The sequence below is a fragment of the Lissotriton helveticus genome, chromosome 11 (genome assembly GCF_964261635.1).
Source record: "Lissotriton helveticus chromosome 11, aLisHel1.1, whole genome shotgun sequence".
Taxonomy (NCBI): domain Eukaryota; kingdom Metazoa; phylum Chordata; class Amphibia; order Caudata; family Salamandridae; genus Lissotriton; species Lissotriton helveticus.
The window spans coordinates 22,338,661-22,362,882 of NC_136072.1; the positions used below are offsets into that span (position 1 = coordinate 22,338,661).

General features: G+C 49.1%; 1 protein-coding gene across 5 annotated transcripts in view; it reads right to left on the reverse strand.

Moving 5' to 3' along the window:
* The window catches only part of TP63 (tumor protein p63), a 405,808-nt gene that overhangs the window by 124,201 nt on the left and 257,385 nt on the right, over positions 1-24,222 (reverse strand). The window contains exon 1 of one of the 5 annotated variants that reach the window (XM_078667025.1): positions 2,733-2,886. The exons of the other annotated variants lie outside the window; for them this stretch is intronic. Coding sequence (XP_078523151.1) covers positions 2,733-2,774 — 42 coding nt within the window. The 5' untranslated portion in view covers positions 2,775-2,886. Of the gene's footprint in view, positions 1-2,732; positions 2,887-24,222 lie in introns of those variants that run through there. 5 annotated transcript variants of the gene reach the window in all.

Here is a 24,222-nt window from a genome sequence, read left to right on the forward strand (position 1 = left end):
CCGCGGAGCTCACAGCGCTATCCGCGGAGCTCACAGCGCTATCCGCGGAGCTCACAGCTTCGGATCGGAGCAGAGCCGCCTCAGTACTCCATCCTCTCTAATACGTGAACTCTGGGTCGGGTGATACAAACACTAACATACCGTGCTGCCAAGAGGCCAGTCCAGCGCTGCCTGCCACGTGTCAAACCATGCTCTCCGGTGTGTGGAGGCGCTAGGCTAAAGAGTTGAGCCCCCTCAGCGGAGCCTGGGTGGGTTAACCAGCAGGGCCGCCATTTTACAAGTGGCGCCTTCAGAGAGAGAGACAGCAGGGTTGGGATCCGCTCATCTGGCGTCTTCACAGACACCTCGGGTGAGATCAAGTCACCACTTGTTATTTAGTGCCTGGTTCACACTTTCGGTGACGGCTCTCCCGTGAGTGCCACTCTCGGGTGCCTTTACACACAGGACGGGTGAGTTCCACTGACTGTCGCGGCCGTCTCCATCAATGCAAGCAGTGAGGGCCGCCGCTGGGGTCACACGGCGAGTGACCGCCGGGGGTGTAAGGAGGCGCCGGTGCCACTAACATCACCAAGGTGTGAAGCTTCAGGTGGAACTGAAGACCAAGGAGAAGCATCCTCGGACCGTGAACCCCTCCTGCATCCGCCACACCAGCAGACAGAGGTACACCTTCGCTCTAAAGAGGCCCAGGCGAGGCTCTCAGCAATTTTTGACTTGGAAAATAAAATCCTAAGAAAATAGTGCACGAAGCGTATACTGGTGCACCCAAGTATAAAAGGTGTATTTCAGAAGCCTTTCAAAACAAAAAAAAAAACATGGTAAAAAATGTAAGCTTTTTATAAAAAAGTGTAAACCTCCGCGACAGACTGCGTTGAAAGGGCGCGCCTCTGAGTAAATCATGAAATAATCACATTGAAAGGGTGAATCCGCCTCAACGCCAGTCACCGCGTGAGTCCTCGGGAATTAGGCAAAGCCTGTTGTCGCCGTGATCTAAACCCAGGACTTTGTGAATTACATCAGAGAGATGTGTTTCAAGACTAGAACAACACTGAGTGTTTGCAGTCAGCACGCTATCTCCTCCCGTGTGCATCCCGGCCCTGCCCCAGCCCTACCAGCAGCAGTGCAGATAACCCTGGGGGGCAGAGCCCCCCTCTCCAGGAGCCCCCTCACATTGGTGCCACCCGCTGCCAACACAAACCGGGATCCAGGCGCCCCCTGGCGTGAACCCCCTCATACCCCTGGCACCAGCAGCCCTCACCCACCAACACCCCCTCCTGGAAACCCTGGCACCTGAGCCCCCTCCATCCACCTCCCTCCCGCATCCCGTCAGCGGTAGCCTGCTACCCTTCCCTCCCCCCCTTACACTCCATCACTGGAAGGACCTTTTCTGTAGCCGCAGCTCCGGGAAGGTAAACTGAAGTCATTCTTCGAAGTCGCCGCGCCGCGTGGCCTTCCTCAAAGCTCATAGTTCGCGGGTTTTCTGTCACTCAGCTCCTGACGGCCTTTCAAGGAACGGAGGCGACTCGAGCCGCACTCAGCATCCCCCGCTGGCCTTGTGAAGGGCCGCGGAAAGAGAGGCCAAACCAGACTTCTCTGCAGCAGGAGCATCAGGACGCCCCTGCGCCAGGCCACCGCTGCCACTAGAGGGGTAACCCCCCTCTCTGCGCCATGCCACCTCTCCCAGCAGAGGGGTTGACCCCCCCCCCTCTGCACCAGGCCACCAGAGGGGTAAACCCCCTCCCCCTCTGCGCCAGGGCACCAGAGGGCAAACACCCTCTCTGAGCTAGGCCACCAGAGGGGTAAACCCTCCCTCTCTGCGCCAGGCCACCTCTCTAAGCAGAGGGGTAGACCCTCCCCCTCTGCGCCAGGCCACCAGAGGGGTAAACCCCCTCTCTGAGCCAGGCCACTTCTCCCAGGAGAGGGATAAACACCCGCCCTGTGCCAAGGCACCAGAGGGGTAAACCCCCTCCCCCTCTGCGCCAGCGCACCAGAGGGCAAACACCCTCTCTGAGCTAGGCCACCAGAGGGGTAAACCCTCCCTCTCTGCGCCAGGCCACCTCTCCAAGCAGAGGGGCAGACCCTCCCCCTCTGCGCCAGGGCACCAGAGGGTAAACCCCATCTCTGCGCCAGGACACCTCTCCCACGAGAGGGATAAACACCCGCCCTGTGCCAGGGCCCCACAGGGCGAACCCTCTCTCCCTCGCTCTCTAATCCGGGCCACCAGTGGGGTAAACACCCCCTCCCTCTCTTCGGCAGGGGTGACAGGAGCCGTGCTCCACTTCCATCCTTGGTTGCGTAAACCCAGAGACCCCAGTGCACCGCCGCAGCAGGGGCGTCTGTCCGGTTGTCCGTCCTCCATGCCACCGCAGGACTAGCCGTGTGCCAGCATCTTCCTCCGCTGGCCGAGTGCAGGAGCGCGTAAAGCTCAGACGCCCCCCAAACCGCTCGGCGGCACGAATAGACCCTCAACCTCCCGGGCTCCTTCTAATGGTCCTTCAGGGATGACGCCACCGCCACTTTTAATGAGTGTTTATGCGGACAATCCTGATGCTTGACTTTAAATGTCTGGGCTGAGCAGGGCACAGCCTTCCGACACCGACAACAACTTTTTTTTTAAAAAATCGCTCCAAAGTCCTGGCGTTAAATGGGCATTGTTGCAGAGTTCGTTGGATTGTAACTCCTCTGGTCCCAGAGCGCACGGGACGCACACCCGTCCGTCGCGGCTCCACCCTTACCTCATTGTACTGGCCCTGGTTGTTGCTCTCCAGGTACAGCATTCTTGCAGTCAGATGTCTCAAGGCCGCGGCGCTGACTTCTGGCTCCAGAACTCTGCTCGCCCCCCCAGACGGACCCCAAGGTGTCTCACTCTGCCCGGCAAGTGACAGCTCATGCAGGCAGCTTGTCTCTGCATGTCGGGGAGCCGTCTCCTTATATACACCTGGGCTGGGGCGGGAGGGCGGGGCGGCTCTCACCTTCCCAGCCTGTCCCACGCCTCACCTGGAAGCTGCACTCCAAAGCAGGGCGGACTCCGCCTTTCACCCAGAGATGCTGCGACTGCAGCACTCTTCGGTGCATCTGTCACCTGGAGGGCAAGGTGGGCAGGCAGAGGTCCCCGTGGCATGCTCGCTGCACGCGTGGTCACCGTGTTTACACGCGGATCACACCCCTTGCCCTCTGACCTCTGGATGAATGTCCGAGCCGCTCAACCCGGGCACATGTCCACAGCTCACTAGCTTTTCACTGTATCACTGCAGGCGCCAAACAGGCAAATACTCCTGTTCACGGGCCTGCGCGCGACTTTATGCGCAGAGGGGGTCCGATCACATGTTAAATGGTACTGGCAGGATGGGCGAAAGGTGACCACCGGCTGGGGAGGCTAGGGTGACCGGTTGAGCCTCCTGGGTTCCTGGGCAGCCTGGTGGTAGGGGGGTGGGCCCCGGAATGGCGGACAAGGATCAGAGGTGGGGCCCACCACTCTAGGGCGCAGGTGGGTTGCACCTTGCGCAGGATGACCCCCCTCTTAGTGCTGGGGGTTGGTTACAATTTGGAATGTCAATTATTAAAAGTGTTTTATGTTTTGCTAATTATGCAATTTGAACTTACTTGTCATGTTTATGTGGTATGTAGATTAAACATGGCCGTTTTAAACCCACGCAAATCTCTGTCATTGATATGCATGTGGGTTTCAGAGTTGAAGGGCAGGGGCAGGGGCGGGGACATGCTGGGGGGTCCGGGTCCTATATGCGCAGAGGGGGTTGGATCACATGTTAAAAACATGGTACTGGCAGGATGGGCAGCGATGTGCGGAGACACTCTTCAATGCATGCAGAGGCCGGGCGGGACCCCACAGGCCAGGCCGGACCCCAAACGAGGCCAGACTGGACCCGAAAGCAAGACCAGACCCAAGCAAAACCAGACCCAAGCAAGACCAGACCAAAGCAAGGCCAGGCTGGACCCCAAAAGCGGCCAGGCCTGGACCATACAAGGCCAGGCCGGACCCAAAGAAGGCCAGGTCCGTCCCCTAAAGGCCTGGCCGGACCCAAAGAAGGCCAGGTCCGTCCCCTAAAGGCCTGGCCGGACCCAAAGAAGGCCAGGTCCGTCCCCTAAAGGCCTGGCCGGACCCAAAGAAGGCCAGGTCAGTCATCTAAGTACCCTAAAGGCCAGGCTGGATCCAAAGAAGGCCAGGCCGGACCCAAAGAAGGCCAGGCCGGACCCAAAGAAGGCCAGGCCGGACCCCTAAGAATCCCAAGGCCAGGCCGGCACCGAAGCAGCAGCATGAAGCGGGACATCGGGGACGACTGCGCTGCGATAAGTTCATACCACCAATTAATCAGAAACCCGCGAACTGTTTACATCCGCAATCACGTGCCACTATTTACAAACCGCCCATTATGCGCCATAAACAGAGGCTCGCCGCGACACAGCATTCATGCAGCTTGCAGGTTCAGCAGCAGTTTGAGATTTATTGGGCCAAGAGCCCAGGGCAGGGCTCAGAGGCTGCTGGGATCAGTGGAAGGCAAACAGAGTCACAGGTTGAAGAGGATGGGCTGATGAAAGGCTTCCTAGTTCAGTCCCGACAACATCAGTACCGATGGGTAACACTGACACCGTTCACACACCTTTGTTGACGCACTGTGTCACTCCTAGCCTGTGACAATAAGACCTACCCAATGTTTCATAAATATTGCGTACTGAAAGTCTGCACAGTAAGGGCAGAACACCGCCTTTTGCCATTCAGGAATTTCATCACCAGGGAAGCATCACAAAATGTGCAGGATGAAATAAGGCACAGTCACAAACTAGGGGCACAGCCACTCACTCGAGGCAGAGTCACTCACTCGAGGCAGAGTCACTCACTCGAGGCAGAGTCACTCACTCGAGGCAGAGTCACTCACTCGAGGCAGAGTCACTCACTAGCGGCACAGCCACTCACTAGCGGCAGAGTCACTCACTCGAGGCAGAGTCACTCACTCGAGGCAGAGTCACTCACTCGAGGCAGAGTCACTCACTCGAGGCAGAGTCACTCACTCGAGGCAGAGTCACTCACTCGAGGCAGAGTCACTCACTCGAGGCAGAGTCACTCACTCGAGGCAGAGTCACTCACTCGAGGCAGAGTCACTCACTAGCGGCACCGTCACTCACTAGCGGCACCGTCACTCACTAGCGGCACCGTCACTCACTAGCGGCACCGTCACTCACTAGAGGCACAGCTCACAGCACCCAGTGTGACGTGACTTGCATGGATCCCATGATGTTTTCATACCCAGAATGCCCTACAAATCTCAAACTTTGGCTAACATTACACATCATCTTCACATTTCTGTTTAAGGAAGTTCTGGAATCTACAGGGATCCCATAAAGTCCTACCACCCAGCATTTCCACACGTCTGACAAAAGCAGTACCGCACTTGTGCGGCTGGTGCGATTACCCGAGACAAGATGGGATTCAAAACGCACCACGGAGACATGACGCATTCTACGCATACTGGATATGGCACCCTTTTGAGCCTTCTCCTACATCGCTCCTAAAGTGAGGAAAGGCCTGCCGCTACACACAAAAGCCTCCTACTAACTTCTTGAACTCTGCAAAAAGCTGAAGGCCTGGCTTTTCAGGTAGGCCCACTAGGCTCAAAGTTTGCCTAGACAGGGGTCGTCAACCTTTTCCATAATAGGAGCTATTTGTGTTAAACAATTTTAATCCAAAGCCATTAACCCCTTCGATGCTCATGACGGAACGGTTCCGTCATGAGCTACGGTTGAGCTGTGCTCATGACGGAACCGTTCCGTCATGACCACGCCCGTTTTTATTAGGGCCCAGCACCGGAGGGGGAATCGCGGTCGCGCTGAAGAGGTTAATTACCCAGTGGCACTCGCCACTGGGTAGTTATAGTTAGGATTGTGTTTCCACAGCAAATGCCTTTTTTGTGTTGCTCATACCTTTAGCACCTTTTAATGAATCTCAACAACATTTTCCTAACTACAGTGCTACTTTTGGACTAGTTTGCACATGGAAAGCTTCGAGTTGATCCATCAAGCGGGGGCGAGAAAAAGGGAGGAGGCAGTCCCAAAACAATTTTCCCTCATTTATTTTTCCATAGGAATTTTAGGCACAGCGATAGCTCAAACCGCTGAACAGATTAACACCACATTTGGCAGGAGGCTAGATCTTGGTCCAGAATTAGTGTTTTTGTGATTTGGTGTAAATATGTTCAGTATTTTTTGAGCAATTAATGTTCAAAAACCTTGCACATCTAGGGACAAGGAGCCTTCGCGGACCTGCTGACATCTGATTGGCCGCCACAACATCAACCAGCAAGTGGCAGCAGCCATCTTAGGACTCAGGACTTAGTCCCACATCCTTCAAGAAAACAGAAAAAAAGGTGAACAAAAAAGGCATGGGGGCAGGCATACTCTGACTCCTAGGCCTGGTGGTGGGGTCCCAGAGGGACCCCGTCGGAGACCAAAACATTGATACAAAAAAAAAAACGTTGCTGCATATTCGTGCACCCCCTCCCTTTTTAGGGCTCGGCTATAACACGCTGAAAGCGCGTTCTCGCCGAGAACTATTGTCGGCGTCTCAGCAGTCTGAGACGCAGAAGGGAGACAAGACCTGGCCGTGCGCAGCGTTTTTCCATAGGATAACGTTGTGCACGCGGCCAGGTCTTGTCTCCACGGCATGCATGGCAGGCCGGATCACGTCGCGCGCCTCTGTGGAATGCAGGGGGAGTCTGCAGAGAGGCGCGGATAATCAGCCATGTTTTTTTTTTCCTGCCGTCTAAAGTAAGTGCTTCCTCGAGAAATAATCTTAGGAGATGCTTAAGCCAGCTACCCCTCCCCAATTAGCAAAATCAAATTGTGACTTTTTATGTACATATATAAAAAGCCGTCACTCCAACCCCCTGCTAAACCAGCATTCACGTTCAGGGCAAGTCAGTCGCTCATGAAAAGAATTCTTATCAAGTAATCATAGAGTTTTTCTACAATAGAATACACACTGGTGGCTGCTTCTTGGTGAAATGCAAGAGCTGGGAGGGCAGTGGCGGCAGGCGGTGGTCCTGGTGACCACCCAGGTCCTAAGCACCTCTACAAATACTGCATATTCAAGCAATGGAGGCTGTGTTAAGCGGTAGACTCTTATTAATCGGGTAAATGAAGGAAACTGTAGCCATTAGGACCAAGCATTTTTCATAAAAACTACACACACAGAGTTCAGGCCTGCGTTCGTATTACGTCAGCAGTGCATGCATATGAAGAATAAACATTGAGAATGTTTATAAAGCTTGATTTTACCTTTAGCTGGATTCACTTTTATTCCTGACCGGTACAGCATTTCTTCATTCTGCCAGTCACCATTGCGGACAACAGTCTTCAGCCCATAGAAAAAAATTAAAGCAGCTGTGGCGTACAAAATGAAGTGCTTGAGAAAGTGCTTCTGGGCTTTAACGTAGAGGGCTCGAATACCCACAGTGATAAGAAGGCAGAACCCCATACTGGGAATATATAGCACACGCTCTGCTATCACAAAGCCGACGTAGAAAAATAGGTTTGTGGCGGGTACAAAAGGGACTATTAACAAGGACAAGGAAAAAACAACAATATGCTCCGATGAGGGAAGCTGTGGTCTGTGGGTCACATGGTTTTTTGTGCCATTTTCTACATTTGCAACAAAGCTTAGTTGGAGCTCCTGGCTCTTCTGCTCCAGGTCTGAGTGGCAGCTGTGCCCATTAGTATGCTGCTTGCCATTTGTGAAGGCTTTCCCATTGCATGCTGTCTCTGGACCGGATCTCTTCAGGTTCATGTAGACGAGGAGGAGGAGTCCAGCATAGAAGGCCACAGTGTGAAGGTTCCTCAAGTCACCGAGTGTTCTGAGGAGAGGCACTGCATCCATGGACCAATCGAAGCTGAGGGTGTCTGGACAAAGCAACAACCACAGATTCTTCCCTGGCAAGTACAGGAAAATCTGCATGCGCGCGAGAAGGCTGTCCGCGTCTGCAGCTGGGTTGTCAGAGTTTGAGAAGCTTGGTGGCTTGTTGCCCATCCAGTACAAGCGGGCACCCGGCAAGGTGGCACCCCAGACAGTAAGCAGGCCGATGCTGAAGAAAAGAGATGCATTCTTCCGCGGAAATAAAAACAAGCATTTACAATGCAACAGTCTCGGAGACAAGACCTGGCGCGCGGAGCGTTTTTCCATAGGATAACGTTGTGCGCGCGGCCAGGTTGTCTCCACGGCATGCATGGCAGGCCGGATCGCGTTGTGCGCCTCTGTGGAATGCAGGGGGAGTCTGCAGAGAGGCGCGCGGCGCTGATAATCAGCCATGTTTTTTTTTTTTTCCTGTTGTCTAAAGTAAGTGCTTCCTCGAGAAATAATCTTAGGAGATGCAGCGGCTTCCTTTACGTCTTCTGGTTTGATCAATTATTCTGGGAGCAGGCAATCCCAGAGTTCATAACATCCGACCCAACAAAAGGAAGGTATATAACGGTGCAGTCCAGCAGCTTAAAAGCACGTTTTTGAGTGCGTGTAACTCTTTTGCAGCTCCTCGGCAGTCAACACAGATGATCGAGGAGCATGTAACATACACAAGAAAGTGATAACTGGAGGTGAACATGTACACGAATGCTTCAGCGTAAGCACCACTGCCATGCACACACAACCCCACCACTGCCATGCACACACGGACACCACCACTGCCATGCACACACGGACACCACCACTGCCATGCACACACAGACACCACCACTGCCATGCACACACAGACACCACCACTGCCATACACACACGGACACCACCACTGCCATGCACACACGGACACCACCACTCCCATGTACACACGGACACCACCACTGCCATGCACACACGGACACCATCACTGCCATACACACACGGATACCACCACTGCCATGCACACACAGACACCACCACTGCCGTACACACACGGACACCACCACTGCCATGCACACACGGACACCACCACTGCCATGCACACACGGACACCACCATTGCCATGCACACACGGACACCACCACTGCCATGCACACACGGACACCACCACTGCCATACACACACGGACACCACCACTGCCATGCACACACGGACACCACCACTGCCATGCACACAAGGACACCACCACTCCCATGCACAGACACGGACACCACCCGTGCTTAATTTGAATAAAAAAAAGTGCCAGGGCTTTCATTTGTAAAAAATTAAGTGAAAGGGCACTCGTGAGGAGGCTACTGTAGTTAGCCATACACATTACGCAACTGAGCTATTGACATTGTAAATGACAATGACTTTTTTATGTTTTTGTTTTTAAAACATAAATAAAAGACCTTGTCATTTACAATGTCAAGACCTTAAACTCGCGTTCATTTACAATGCTAATAGCTCTAACTTTTGCAATGCCGAGACCGTTGCATTGTAAATGCTTGTTAAATAAGGTATGGTCCCAGTGGGTGGGGTCCCTGGGGACTATGAAGGGGAGGGGAGCGGCATGCCCTCTTTTAAATGAAATTCGGCCCCAGGGGGTTGGGGTCCAAGGGGCCAAATAAGGGCCTGGCCACAAGCCAGGCTCTGAGGCCAAGCCCTGCTGCGTACAGGTTGGCCACATGAAAGCAAACCTCTCGCGTGCATGGCTAAAAGCTGTGCGCAGTGAGGGGATGGCTGCCTGCGAGTGGCTTGCCTCCTCCTCCCCGCCACCCGTTCAAGGAAGGGAGGATGGCGTTACGTACATGGTAACAAAGTATTACTCTATGTTAAAAACAAAAACCCTAGAAATTGAATGAAACAAACAACGGTTAAAGTAACTTTATAGTTAGGTGAAATGTTTAGTAACACTGTACTGTTTTAAACTCTAAAAAATCCAGAAATTCAGTTCACCAGTTACTGTTACGGTTATTTCAAGTAACTATAACTCGTAACCTAAGGTAACTATTACTCCTGCACTTGCCGTGTCGTTGAAAATATTACTGCAACATTTGCAATGAAATTATTTATGAGAAAATTGTGTGGCGGGGCGCAAGTTATAGTTACCTTGGGGCAAAAGTTAGTTACTTGTAATAACTATAACTGGTGCATTTCTGTGTTTTTCAGAGTTTAAAACGCTACGTTGTTACTGAACATTACACTCAACTATAACGTTACTTTAACCTGTGTTTTTCCAGTGATGATTATTATTAGTTGGACCTGATACTCGCCAGGTAGCGTTTTTCTGAACTTTTTTGCTTTTTCTGTTTGGGTATTGCCGATTCACTTATGTGGCCTCTGTACTCTGGGCACTCTCCCACTGTAAATACGGTGTGAAAGTGCATACGCCCTTCCCATCCGTGTTCTGAACTGGCACTAATTCAGTGTTCTGAAACACGGGCTGATCTGTCATTGCAGATCGGTGGGTGCTCACTGATATCTATCGTGAGTAAACTTATGAGCAGCTTGCCATTGTAGGCCACTTTAGTGTTTTATAGAGCGCGAACCAGACCCGTGAGGGTATCAGAGCGCTTTACAGTAGTAACAGGTGGGATACAAAGACAAGGGGGGGGGGGAAGAGAGCCAAAATAGGGAACAGATAGATACAACGGCCCCATGGCAGACCAGGCCAACAATTCAGAGGAGAAATCAGTGGTTCAAAGGGAACCCCCTAAACCACCGAACTTCAAAGGCACACAACAGTATAACTACGGGTGCCATCCTTCAGCAAGGGGTTAGATACGCTTGTGGCGACGTGGGATCAGAGAACCCGGACTGCATGGTGCACACTGCCAGAGGAGCCTGTTGTGCACGTGGAGGATAACTGTCCGAATAGTGGCTGACCTGGGCAGAGGATCAGCTGAAGTGTGGAGCCCTGAAGTGTGCTCTCCAAGGGCCTTACTGCGGGACTCCTGTTCTCCCAGAGATCTGAGGGACATCAAAGATCTCCCATAAGGGACCTACATCAGCTACCTGTGGCATCTGTACAGCTCTGCCCTCTCAGGTGCCCACGTCGGCTACTGAATCCCAACTGGCCGTATCCGAAACGTGTGGTTCCTGTACTGCGGGGACCCGACACGAAGTGTCTAGTTGGTGGTGAGCGGATTCACCAGTTACGAGATCACCCGTTTCGTTGAATATGCTGCATCTCTCATGCGACACACTGACTGCATGCTCATTGCGTATGATGAACGATTCACAGGGTGTGACCCTCAGAGGTGGGGGTGTACCCGCAATAGCGCCTCATTCTACCTCAAAGCTCTGCTTAACTTGCACCTGTGTGTGTGTGACCAGACTAGTCTGGTGCAACCTGTATCATCGTGCACTGGACGTGGTGCCTCATTTCCAGGGAGATACAGAATTCTCTCTCCGCTGTGCGACAGGAATTGCCTGGTGCAACCGATCTCAAGGTGCACCAGTCATTGTACCTCCTTTCTAGGGATGTGCGGAATTTGCAACTCATTGTGTTTGAAATCTAAAGTGCCTGGTGCGACTCATACCAACACGCACTTGGTGCTGTGCTGGATTACCTGGGCATGACCCAGATCATCATGCACCAATTTGGGTGCCTCATCCTATTGAGAGGCTCCCGTGTTATTCCCCATTCATTGGTTGTTCCCTTTATGACACTCATCGAGGAGGACCAAATGCCCTCTCCACACTTGGGCCCTCCCGAAGACATCTTGGCGGCAGGTAGTAGCAAGAGAGATTGACTGGGATAAAGGAACGTTTCTAAGACAGTTCGGAAGTGGGTCAAGAGACTGCATGACTCCTTTGTGTTTTGAGACCTGTGGGTGAACTTTCAGAGTGACTGCTAAACTCTCACTAATTTAGGTCTATCTCCTAATTTAAACTGCTACATAATCCCACCTGCTTCCTGAGGACCCAGACTAATTGTGACTTTGGCTGCATGCGACCCAGTGTCCGGGAGGCAGGGTTGGTTATCTTCCATCCAGGGGTATAAGATCATCTGGGTGAACCAGAGGGTAGAGGGAGGCTTGGGCCATGGAGTCTGCAGGGCCTGAACATTCACTTGCTGGGTACCAGGGGCACTGCATTAGGGTGCAGAGTGCGTATGTGAGTGTTCTGTACTGACAGGCTGATACCAGCCACATTGTGTAGTGGAGCGGAGTGAGTGAGTGAGTGATCAAGTGTGGACCGCCTGTGATTAAAGACACTGGCTGGCCGTGCCACTTCATATGTGGATTGTATGCCAAAAGCACAATGCTTTTGACCTTGGGATCTCGCGCGTAGCTCCTGCCCGCGGTGCTGCTAAAAGTGTTCTATTTTTGTGTATGTACATAATTTTACCATTGTACACCGCGTAAATGTGTGCTTTCTTAGGGGGTGTGTGTGGGGGGGTAGATTAGGAACTGCCCACAGGGTGCATACTATTGATATAATAACAATACAAGTGGACCCAGTACTGCTAGCAATATTTCCAAATGTGTTTATGCCAAAAGTGTATGATGTTCATATGTGTTGAATATACATGTTTTTACATACATCCTGTGTGAATTCTCATTTGTGACACTCAGTGTAATTATTCCATGTGGCTGTTGTGCCTTTGCTTTACACATTGCCTCTGTAGTAAGCCGGACTGCTCAGATCCAAGCTACCCAAGGGTGAGCACGGGTTATACAGCGAGTGTAATCACCTGCCCTTGACAAGAGCGGTAGTTCTGCCTGGCTGGGGGAATCCCTTCATCCAAAGGGCACTACCGGTTCCAACAGCGTTGTATTAGTGACCACATCAAGCAAGATTACATTATTGACCACAGTGTCCAGTATTACCCGCAGCGATCATTTAAGTGTATCAAGAGGGTTGGCAGCAGTAATGTAAAACAAGCATTGGCATAGCAAATAGGTCTCGCCTATGGGACCTTATAAGTGTTTAGCCACGCAACAGTTAATGTTGTTGCACCAAGGATATTGTGCAGCATAACTAAATACTTATAAGGTCCCAAAAGTGAGACCTATTGGCTATGCCAATGCTTGTTTTGCGGTAGCAAACAGCCTAATTCTGCGAATTGAGCTGTTTGCTATCTCAAAAAGCTTAGTACATATGGCTCTAAATGTGGTGTGTTAAATGTAAAGAGGGAGCGTTGGTAGAAAGGATAATATGAAAATGCTACTGGCAAGTCTGAAGAATGTCGAGAAAGAAATAGTCAGAAATAAGGAGAATGATTGTGATAGGGAAACAGGAGAGATTTGTTGAAAAATGTACTAAGTGAAAAACTCGTAAGAGAACATCTACCAGAGAAAGCAAAAGTTTAGATCACAAGAGCCCACAGGGTGTCTGTGAAAGAAGGAATGGTGAACGGGGAGAATGGTTGACAATGGGAGAGACTTAGAAAGGCAAAGGAGCATTGATATATAAGCAGTACAGATGGGACAGTGGTTTGGAGGAAGCAGGAAGGATGAGATAATGGGAGTCAGAAGAGCACGAAGACTGAAAGAGTGCTTGGGAAAAACGGAGTCAGGACCCCTGTCATATATAGAGGAGTTTCTGTGACGAGGGAAGTTGTTCTGGAGAACATAGGCAGTATATGAATAGGTAGGGTTTGCGGAAAAGTAGAACGTGTGGGGCTTACGAGAGAGCGTGGTGAAAAGCAATTAACAAAATAGTGCTCTGAGGCTGTAAGTAAAGCCTACCGAGCACCAACACACATAACAGGGGGTGTCCTCATGGTAGGTTACAAATGAAGAATAGGCGGTACTGAAGAGGGACTAACAAGCCTATTAATGAATTAGAAGCCAGCATTCACCAAGGACAATGACACATGCCAATGAAAAATATGGGAGTAGAGTGGGCGGAGCTTCAAGTCCATTCCTGAATACAGCATGCCTCGCAGAGCTGCGCATGTGTTGCCCAGGCTCGACCTAAAAACATCTTAAGACGAGAAGGACGCCCTTCCCTTGAGTCTCAAAATCAGTTATTTTTTTCAAAAAGAAAATCATACTGCTGCTTGAACTAGAAGGATTCTCACCTCCATTGTGGTGGATGAACTGGTTAAGTCCACTGCATTACAGAGGTAATGTGGTGGAAGTACTTTTTTGTCCATCACAATTATCAAATTAAAGTAAGTGGCTATAAGTTAGAGCAGTGATCTTCAAACTTATTTATGGCTTGCCCCAGTGAAAAAATTTAATTCATCAGAGGTCACCACAGATTTTTGTACAACTACTATTAAATTGGCAATGTTTAAATATGTCTCACATTTAAACATTGCGATTAATTGTGTTACCGTTTAAAAAAATGCAAGCAAATACTTTATAGCCGAACATACTATACTGGTCACGTAGGTCTTAATAATGTGTAAAAGTAACCACAGTGTGATTATTAGAAATGGGAGTGGGGGATAAGAATAATATTTGGAGTCCCTTCCCTTTTGACACATACTCCCAGCTAGGATATAAATGACAAAAGAAGCTAGTGATGGCCCATAACAGAGCGGCTTACTGCCACTCACTTTTTCCCCTGCTTAAGATAAAGCATAATACTTCTTTTGGCTTGAGCCAAGGGCAAGGCAACGGTTCTCTTCTCACTCTGAGGCAGATGGGACATCCTGGGAAGTCATTGTGCTGGCACTAATTTCTATTCACGGTTTCATGGTCTGCTTTCTGTTTTCAATTGTTATCCAAGACTCGCAATTCCATTCACTCTTGCATGGTAGCTACAATGGTTGACAGTCCAAGACTTTCTAAGGGTTTGACCTTGGATACAGTAACACTTGCAGGGGCGGGGGTAACGTCCGAGCATGATGGCCACCCTGAGTTGAAGGCTCTGAGCTCGATCTGCCTTCATCATCATCCCAGCATGATAAAATAGAACAGAGACTGATGCTTTTTCTGACAAAGTGACTTTGGGTTACCGGGTGTTGCTACGACTGCCTGCCACTGCTCCAATGGTCCTTTAATTCGGTAGGTCACTCGAGCGGGCCTCCCCCTTAACAACCCAAATGGTGGCCGCTACCAGAGCTCAGAGGACAGTAGTGCTCATCGCCGTTGCGGCCTTCCAGGCTTCCAGTATGATTGTGCAAACATAAGTAAGAGACTATTGGATGGACTGCAGCCACACAAACGGTTGCGTCAAAATTGTAAGTCTTGCAATTTAAATGTGTCAACCATTGCGAGACAGTTGACCGAAACACTCTTCCACTCCAAGGCCTCAGCATCTTTGTCCGTGGGATCACAAAGTGGCCTCAAGTTTTTAGCAGACGTACTATCAAAAGTGAGTAAAGAGCGGGGGCCTGTTAGCAGATCCTTGGCATTTAAACACGATCTGGTCAGATTGCCTGCCCATCATAAAAGCCCAATCTACAACCAAAAAAGGTGATCTACATTTCACTCAAATACAAGCCCTCACACTAACCAACCTAGTTTTAGCCGTGGCGATCTACAATGGCGGACTCCAGAAGCAAAAAGAGCAGACACCACAAAGACTCTAAAGATGCCAGCTAGTAGCTTTGCCTCCCTCTTACAGGTTCTACTTAGGAGCCTTTCACACACCTGGCTGAGCTATGTTCCACCTGAGTCAGATCGGCAGACAGGATACACCCTCTCTCATCCAGACACTGCGGAGCTCTTCCTGGTCTTCAGTTCATCCCATTCTGTCTTACCTGGTTTTTCGGAACCCGGGTCAGCGATCAGAGCTGGATATTCTCCTCCTATCACTATGCTCGATCCCATGCTGCCCGATTCTCCCTCCTCTTCCTCTCCAGAGTTCGCCTCGTCTCCTTTTCTTGATGTGCTGACGTCCCACAGAAGTTCCGGTCTCTTTGGGATAGCCTGACTTCCGGTCTCGTCCGAACGGCCCAGAAGGACGCAGTCCACTCCAAGGAGGTAAATCTCCTCACTTTCAGTCCCAGGTTCCAGACATAATCCCGTCCCCGGATTTTCGTGATCGGGAAGAAGGGAAAACCGCAACATATGTCCCTCTTTTTCTTCCCAGATTTATGTCGAACTTCAAACTGGAAAAATTGAAGCGAAAGGAACTCTGGGATTTTGTTCCAGGTCAATAGAGCATGATCAGTATAAAGGCAAAATGGTTTGCCCTCAAGATAATATCGGAGTTTATCAACTGCCCACTTGATGGCTAAACATTCTTTGTCTATGGTGGAATATGCAGTTTCTCTGGGAAATATAGAATAATATCGTCTAGGTAGGCCAAGGAGTACTCTAGGAGATTTTTGAGGATTAGATTAATAAATCGTTGTCAAGTGGCAGGGGCCCTGTGAAGCCCAAAGGCAAGTACAGTGAATTGGAACAGGCCAAAAGGGGTGAAAAAGCATTTTTTCTGTATCTTCTGTCCTTAATGGGGCTTGCCAATAACCCTTGGTAAGGTCTATTGTGCTTATGTATTTGGCATCCCCTAGTCTCTCACTCAGTTTGTGCACCCTGGGAAGAGAGTAAGCATCTAACTTAGAGATATTGTTAACCGCTCGGAAGTCTAAACAGAATCGTATACTCCCTTCGGGTTTCAGAACTAATACTACGGGAGAAGATCAGTTACTTTGCAAAGGTTCTATAACATTCATTTTTAACATTTGCTCTATCTCATTATAAACTGCTTAGCGTTTTGCTGCAGGTATTCGATAAGGTTTCAACTTTACTATTTTCTCTAGGACTAGAGTGCTCCGTTAGGTCGGGTTTTCCCAGTACATTCGAGAAGATACTAGAGAAGGGTTGTAAAGTCTCTCAACCCTTTCCTTTGTTCTTTGGATAATTCTTCATTTATATGTAACTGGCCTACGGCGGATTTGCCTCTCCTTTCGGGCTGCGCCATATGTATTTGTTTCGGTAGAGGCCCTAGCCATTTCTTTGAGAGATGTATTTGAAAAGTTTGTTCGTTATGGGTTTTCATCTTTAGTTTATACGAGACGTTTCCAATTATTTCAATGATTTTAATTCCATTCGGACTTGAATCTTCTGAGTAAAATGAGGTAGCAAGACTAGAACCCAGTCACCTGGTTAGTACACTCTAACTTCGCAGCATGTTTAAAAGTTAAAACTAATACTTAAAAATGTGTTATAACCATTTGTCACTTTATATATAACCTAGAAAACATTATATCCAACTGAAGTATCCTAATAAATACCAGATTTAACATAAAAAATGTGTTCTAGTTTTATTGTTTATGCAAGGAACGGGGCAGTGGGGGGGAATGGAGAGTGGAGGTGTAGGGAGGGGAGGAGTGGAGTGGAGGTGCAGGGAGGGAGGGGATGGGAGGAGTGGGGGTGCAGAGAGTGAGGGGGCGGGGGAGGGAAGAGTGAAGGTGTAGGGAGTGAAGGTGGGAGAGTGGAGGTGGAGATTTATTTACGGTTGATCTAATTCTTGAGGATTCAGGCGTCCCACAGCTTGCGTCATAAGCCAGAAAGGTCTAGTTGAAGTGAAAGAAGTTTTAAACATTACCAGACATCCTGCGCTGCACTTTAAGGAAATGCCTAATTCCAGCACATACAGAAAACTGAAAAAAGTGGAAAAAGGAGGAAAAAATATATCTAACTATTTCTCAAATAGGTGACTCAATTCTCCTATTGTTTGTGTCATATATCCACTAGTATATCACTAACAAATTATCAACATCATCACTAGCAGATGAGGACATGATTACACATTTTATTTATTGTAATCAAGCAGAATTATTCTCTGCTAATTTCTTTTATCAAATTTTTTTTCACTACACACAAATATACATACATATGTACACACCGATATACAATGAATACAAACAAAGAACATATACACTTCATTCACCCAGAAAACAATATTGCAGCAACAGCTGAGTGTCCTCCTATTCAATCTAGGGGGTGCACTAAGAGGTAGTCAGACAACTGGTTCAACTGAAAGCTTAACAGAACCCAAATCTTCAAGTGTGTCAAATGGCATTAATTTCCAAAGTATTTCAAAACAATGACTCCGCCTTATGGAAAGTGTTGACGCGGTCGCGTTTCGGCCTTCCAGCAAATCTGGCCTCTTCAGGAGAGGGCGATAAATAACTCCAGGAACTCAATCGAACGACAACATGCAACGGGTTTCTCACAGAACACCAACTACTGCTTAAATACAGCTGGCCTGTGTATGCTCTCACTGGCATAGTTTTTTATGCCGGTGAGGTTTTGACCATGATGGCGGCCCGTGGTATATTTAAATGAGTGACCAACGCTGAGTTTAGTTGTTTTCGGGACATTGATGACACCGAGCCAGATGCCAGTGCCAGAAGAGGCCAGATTTGCTGGAAGGCCGAAACACGACGGCGTTGACACTTTCCATAAGGAGGAGTCATTGTTTTGAAATATTTTGGAAATTAATGCCATTTGACACACTTGAAGATTTGGGTTCTGTTAAGTTTTCAGTTGAACCAGTTGTGTCTCTGACTACCTCTTAGTGTACCCCCTAGATTGAATAGGAGGACACTCAGCTGTTGCTGCAATATTGTTTTCTGGGTGAAGAAAATAATTTTATGATCTTTTTAGATTTTTGTATGAAGTGTATATGTTGTTCTTTGTGTGTATTCATTGTGTATAGGTGTGTACATAAGTATGTATATTTGTGTATAGTGAAAAAAATGTTGATAAAAGAAATTAGCGCAGAATAATTCTGCTTGATTACAATAAATAAAATGTGTAATCATGTCCTCATCTGCTAGTGATGATGTTGATAATTTGTTAGTGATATACTAGTGGATATATGACACAAACAACAGGAGAATTGAGTCACCTATTTGAGAAATATATATATTTTTCCCTCCTTTTTCCACTTTTTTCAGTTTTCTGTATTTGTATTTACCCAGGTAAAGGAGGGTAATTTGGGTAAACCCCTTTCGCTTTTTGGCTCACATAATTCCAGCACATAGCCATTTCAAAAATATATGTCATTCCTCGGTGAGATTCCGTTTCCTGCTATTGTGGATTCGCAATTTGAAGTTTGATGTCTTCTGGTAGTTACTGTCAGAGGGTTTCAAGATGTCACTATGTGTAACTGGCATAAACTTACACTTGAGAAAGAGAATCGCAGCAATTTTTTATCACTTCAATGCACTTTGATCGGTTTTCTCATTCCAGATTGAAAGTTAAAATGGATTTTTAAATAGAGTTAATTGGAAATAGATTAACTTTATAAAAAAAAATACGCTTGTGCTATTAACAATACAATTTGCGAGTGCAAACAAAAAAGCGGTAGACGGCATACGGAGCGGTAAATAAAAAAACAAAAATTCAACATGCAAAAGTGATTTTCAGAAATTGAGTGGTATGGCAGCAAATGATGACAGCTGCTGGCCCTCTATAAAAACTGAAAAATATTTTTTTTCAAGGACAGCGCCAGGAGAGGTGGGAAGAAATGGAGGAGCAGATAAGGAGTGCACAGGAACAGGCACAAGGGGGCGCAACGGGGGTTGTGTTGAGACCAACTCAGGAGCTCAAGGCTGATATAGAATAAAAAAATATATAAAACAAAAAAAGATCGCATGAGGAAACAATGGATGCACTGGGGAAAGAAGGACCAACACGAGGAGCACACAGGAGCGGTGCTTGAGGCGGGAAGCAGCACATGAGAGAGACAGCAAAACAACACGCACTAATAGAAACAAGCGGTCTTCACTTTTCAGGCACTGCACTCGTGCTTGTGGGCGGCATCCACGGAGCGAGCAGCGGCGCGCAAGTGATATATGTTTGTAATTAACGTGGCCGCACCGCTGCTCGCCACCCGCAATGTCTATGCTGCAACAAGTACGAGTGCGGTGCTTGAAAAGTGAAGACCGATTGCTAAAGGCCCTCTCCTAGAGAAACGCATGCGCGCTGCCTAGGCGAGCCCTAAAAAGGGCTAAGGGGAGCATTTGGTCCCAGTTTTTACCTTCTCCTGAAAGCATTTTCTTTACAACAGAAGCGGTCGCTCCCCTCAGCTCCTCACCTCCAGTATCGTGCTCATTGCGCCTGCCTGCCTACCTGATTACTGCTTATTGAAATTGTCTGCCTATTTTGCGCATTTCAGCTCTCTGCCATTGACTCTGTGTAGCGCTTCGAAGCGCTCGACACTGCTGGGCATTTCTCTGAATTTTTGTCTGCCTAACTGTATGCTTATCTCTGCCTGCCTGATTACTGCTTATTGAAATTGTCTGCCTATTTTGCGTGTTTCAGCTCTCTGCCATTGACTCTGTGTAGCGCTTTGAAGCGCTCGACACTGCTGGGCATTTCTCTGAATTTTGTTTATTTAATTGTATGCTTATCTGTGCTTGCCTGCTGCAGAGCGCGTAGCGCTTTCCCACTGCTGCCTGTGAATAATTCCCACACAGCGCTCCATTGCATAAATATTTCCTTCACCCTCGCAGTATTTGGTGTTGATACTGCCATTTTGTCTAGCTTGTTGACCTGTCCCAGACCCTCCCTCCACCTCGCTCCCGCCTCCCAGCTGCCCCTCCCACGCCCCTCCCCTTCCACTATCCACATATGAGAGAGGTCTTTGCGCGCAGCGTTCACGCGCAGCAATCGCGCCCTATGCGCGCCGAAGGTGCGCCAAAGGTAAGCCCGTCTACGCCCGTCCGCGCCTGGACCGCGCCAGACCCCCTGGTCCCCGCATCACCCATCCCTCCCGCATTACATAAGACACCTCCACCCTCTTAGCACTTAACCCCGGCCGACTCCCTAACTGCGCCCAACCCCGGCCGACTCCCTAACTGCGCCCAAGCAGCACCAGGACACACCCATGGACCCTTCAGCTGCCACTCCTGCAAATTTACCTGCATCAAGACCCACACCAAACTAACAAACACCAAACAGAGATCCAACCCCAACCACCTTAAATGCATCCTTCTCAACACCCGCTCGGTTCACAAACACGCCATCGACCTTTGGAATCTACTCGACACCATTTCTCCGGACATCGCCTTCCTAACAGAAACCTGGATGAATGCCTCTTCAGCTCCAGACATCACCATAGCCATCCCGGACGGCACCATTCAAACAGGAGGGGGCATCGCCATCGTCCACAAGAACACCATCCGCGTCTCAACCAGCTCAGAAGACAATCTCGCTATCACCGAAAACCTTCACTTCCAGATCCACACCGACCCCAAGACCACACTCAGAGGTACCCTCCTCTACAGGCCACCAGGACCCCGTACAAAATTCAGCGAAGACATCACTGACTTCATCACCCCACACGCCCTCCCCTCGGAAGAATACATTCTACTGGGAGACCTCAATTTCCATCTGGAAAAGCGCAACAACAGTAACACTACCACCCTTCTGGACAATCTCGCCAATCTCGGACTCAAACAACTTGTTAACACCCCCACACACTATGCAGGACACACACTCGACCCTATCTTCACTTCCAGCAAGCATATTTCCTTCACTCACACCACACCCCTCCACTGGACGGACCACAGTTGCATCCACTTCATCTACAATAAGACCACGATCCACAACCACCCTCAACAAACTATGCGAAGAAATTGGAACAAAATCACCATAGACCAGATCTCCACATCGCTTCTTCAAAAACCCCCTGCCTATTCAACGAACCCTAATCAAGCCGCCATCAACCTCACACAATGGCTAACCCAAACCGCAGACAAACTAGCACCCTTGAAAAAACATCAAATCAAACAAGGAAGCAAGAACGCCCCCTGGTTCAACGATGACCTTAAGAAATCCAAGAAGCTCTGTCGTTCCCTTGAGAAAACTTGGAAAACAGACCCAAACACTATCACCCAAGCCGCCTTCAAAAACGCCACCCGCAAACACCACCAACTAATCCGGACAGCCAAGAAATCAGCACTCAAAGACCGACTAGACAACAACGCCCACAACAGCAAGGAACTATTCAACATCAAAGAATTCACCAACCCCACCGCCAGCTCTAACGACATCACCCCCTCTCAAGTCCTCTGCGACTCCCTCGCCTCATTCTTCCATGACAAAATCGCAGACATTCATAACAGCTTTGACAACCAACCCGTAAACCAGTCTACCTCACTCACCTCCGAACCTGTACCTCCTCCGAATAACCTTTTCGACTGGAACCCAATCACCACAGAAGACACCATTCACCTAATGAACTCCATCCACTCAGGATCCCCTACAGACCCATGCCCCCATCACATCTTCAACAAAGCAGACTCCATTATCGCACCCCATCTCCGAGACGTCATCAACTGCTCCCTCAACTCCGCCACATTCCCAGATAGCTGGAAACACGCCAAACTCAGCGCCCTTCTGAAGAAACCCACAGCTGACCCCACCGAACTCAAAAACTACCGCCCCATCTCGCTCCTCCCATTCCCTGCCAAAGTCATTGAGAAAGCCATCAACAATCAGCTCGCCGCCTTCCTCGAAACCAACAAATCACTCGACTCCTCACAATCTGGCTTCCGAGCCAAACACAGCACCGAGACCGCCCTCATCGCAGCAACAGACGACATTCGAACACTACTGGACAACGGAGACACAGTCGCCCTCATCCTCCTTGACCTCTCCGCAGCCTTCGACACAGTCTGCCATAGCACCCTGATACAGCGCCTCAGAAACATCGGAATTCAAGGAAAAGCATTGGACTGGATCATCTCGTTCCTCGCTGGAAGAACTCAGAGAGTCCGCCTCCCCCCTTTTAAGTCAGAGGCCACCGAAGTCATCTGCGGCGTACCGCAAGGATCATCACTCAGCCCCACCCTCTTCAACGTCTACATGAGCCCCCTCGCAACCATCGCACGTCAACACAACCTCAACATCATCTCCTACGCTGATGACACTCAGCTGATCCTCTCACTCACCAGAGACCCAACCACCGCCAAAACCAACCTACATGAAGGGATGAAAGAAGTAGCCGAGTGGATGAAGCACAGCCGTCTGAAACTGAACTCAGACAAAACGGAAGTCCTCATTTTAGGTTCATCCCCTTCCGCCTGGGACGACTCTTGGTGGCCAACGGCCCTAGGTAAAGCCCCCATACCGACGGACCACGCACGGAACCTGGGCATCATCCTGGACTCCTCTCTCTCGATGACCAGACAAGTCAACGCCGTCTCATCATCATGCTTCAACATCCTACGCATGCTCAAAAAAACATTTCGCTGGATCCCCACCGAAACAAGAAAAACGGTCACCAACGCACTGGTTACAAGCCGTCTGGACTACGGAAACACCCTTTACGCCGGTACCACCGCAAAAATGCAGAAAAAACTCCAACGCATCCAAAATGCTTCAGCCAGACTCATACTAGACATCCCCCACACAGACCACATTTCCGTTCACCTGAAAGACCTTCACTGGCTCCCCGTCAACAAGAGAATAACGTTCCGTCTCCTCACCCACGCACACAAAGCCCTATACGAACTTGGACCTGATTGTCTCAACACGCGCCTTTCCTTTTACACCCCCACCCGCCAGCTGCGCTTGTCCAACCAAGCCCTCGCCGCTGTTCCCCGCATCCACAAAGCCACTATGGGGGGAAGATCCTTCTCCTACTTAGCGGCCAAAACCTGGAATTCCCTTCCCATCCACCTCCGCCTTACTCATAACCACCTAGCCTTCAGAAAACAGCCTAAAACCTGGATATTCGTAAAGTAAACCCCCCCCCCCTTCCTCAAGCGCCTTGAGACCCTCTGGGTATGTAGCGCGCTATATAAATTCTGACTTGACTTGACTAAGATGAGTTTGTGAGATCCATTATATCTCTCGACCAACCCATCGGTTTGAGGGTGATACACTGAAGTTTTGTTATGCTAAAGGTTTAAATGTTTACATATCTGGGCCATAAGTTATGACACAAAGGGGGTACCCTGATCAGTGTGGGTTTCTCTTGGGAACCCAACCCGAGAAAAAAAAACTCTACAAATTTTCAGCAATAGTCTTAGTTTCTGGACTACGGACAGAATAGGTCTCTGGATAGCGGGTAGCATAATCAACTAAAGCAAGAGCATATTGACATCCTTTTGAGGATTTTGGTATGGGACCTATTAAATCTATCTCAATCCTCTGAAATGGGGTGTCCATTATGGGCAAAGGTTGGAAAGGTGCTTTAGGGAGATGGTAGGAATTCCTTTTTTGGCAAACTTCACACTTTAGAAATATCTTTATATGTGCGAAAATACCGGGCCAGTAAAATTATTGAAGAACTTCCTTAGTTTTCTTCTCGGGTCCTGAATGCCCTGCTAGTAAATGTGAATGGGCGTAAAACATAATTTGATCCTGAAAATCTCTAGGCACCAACAACTGAGGTGGGTCAGTGGGTCCTGCTATTCAATATAAAAGTTAATTTCT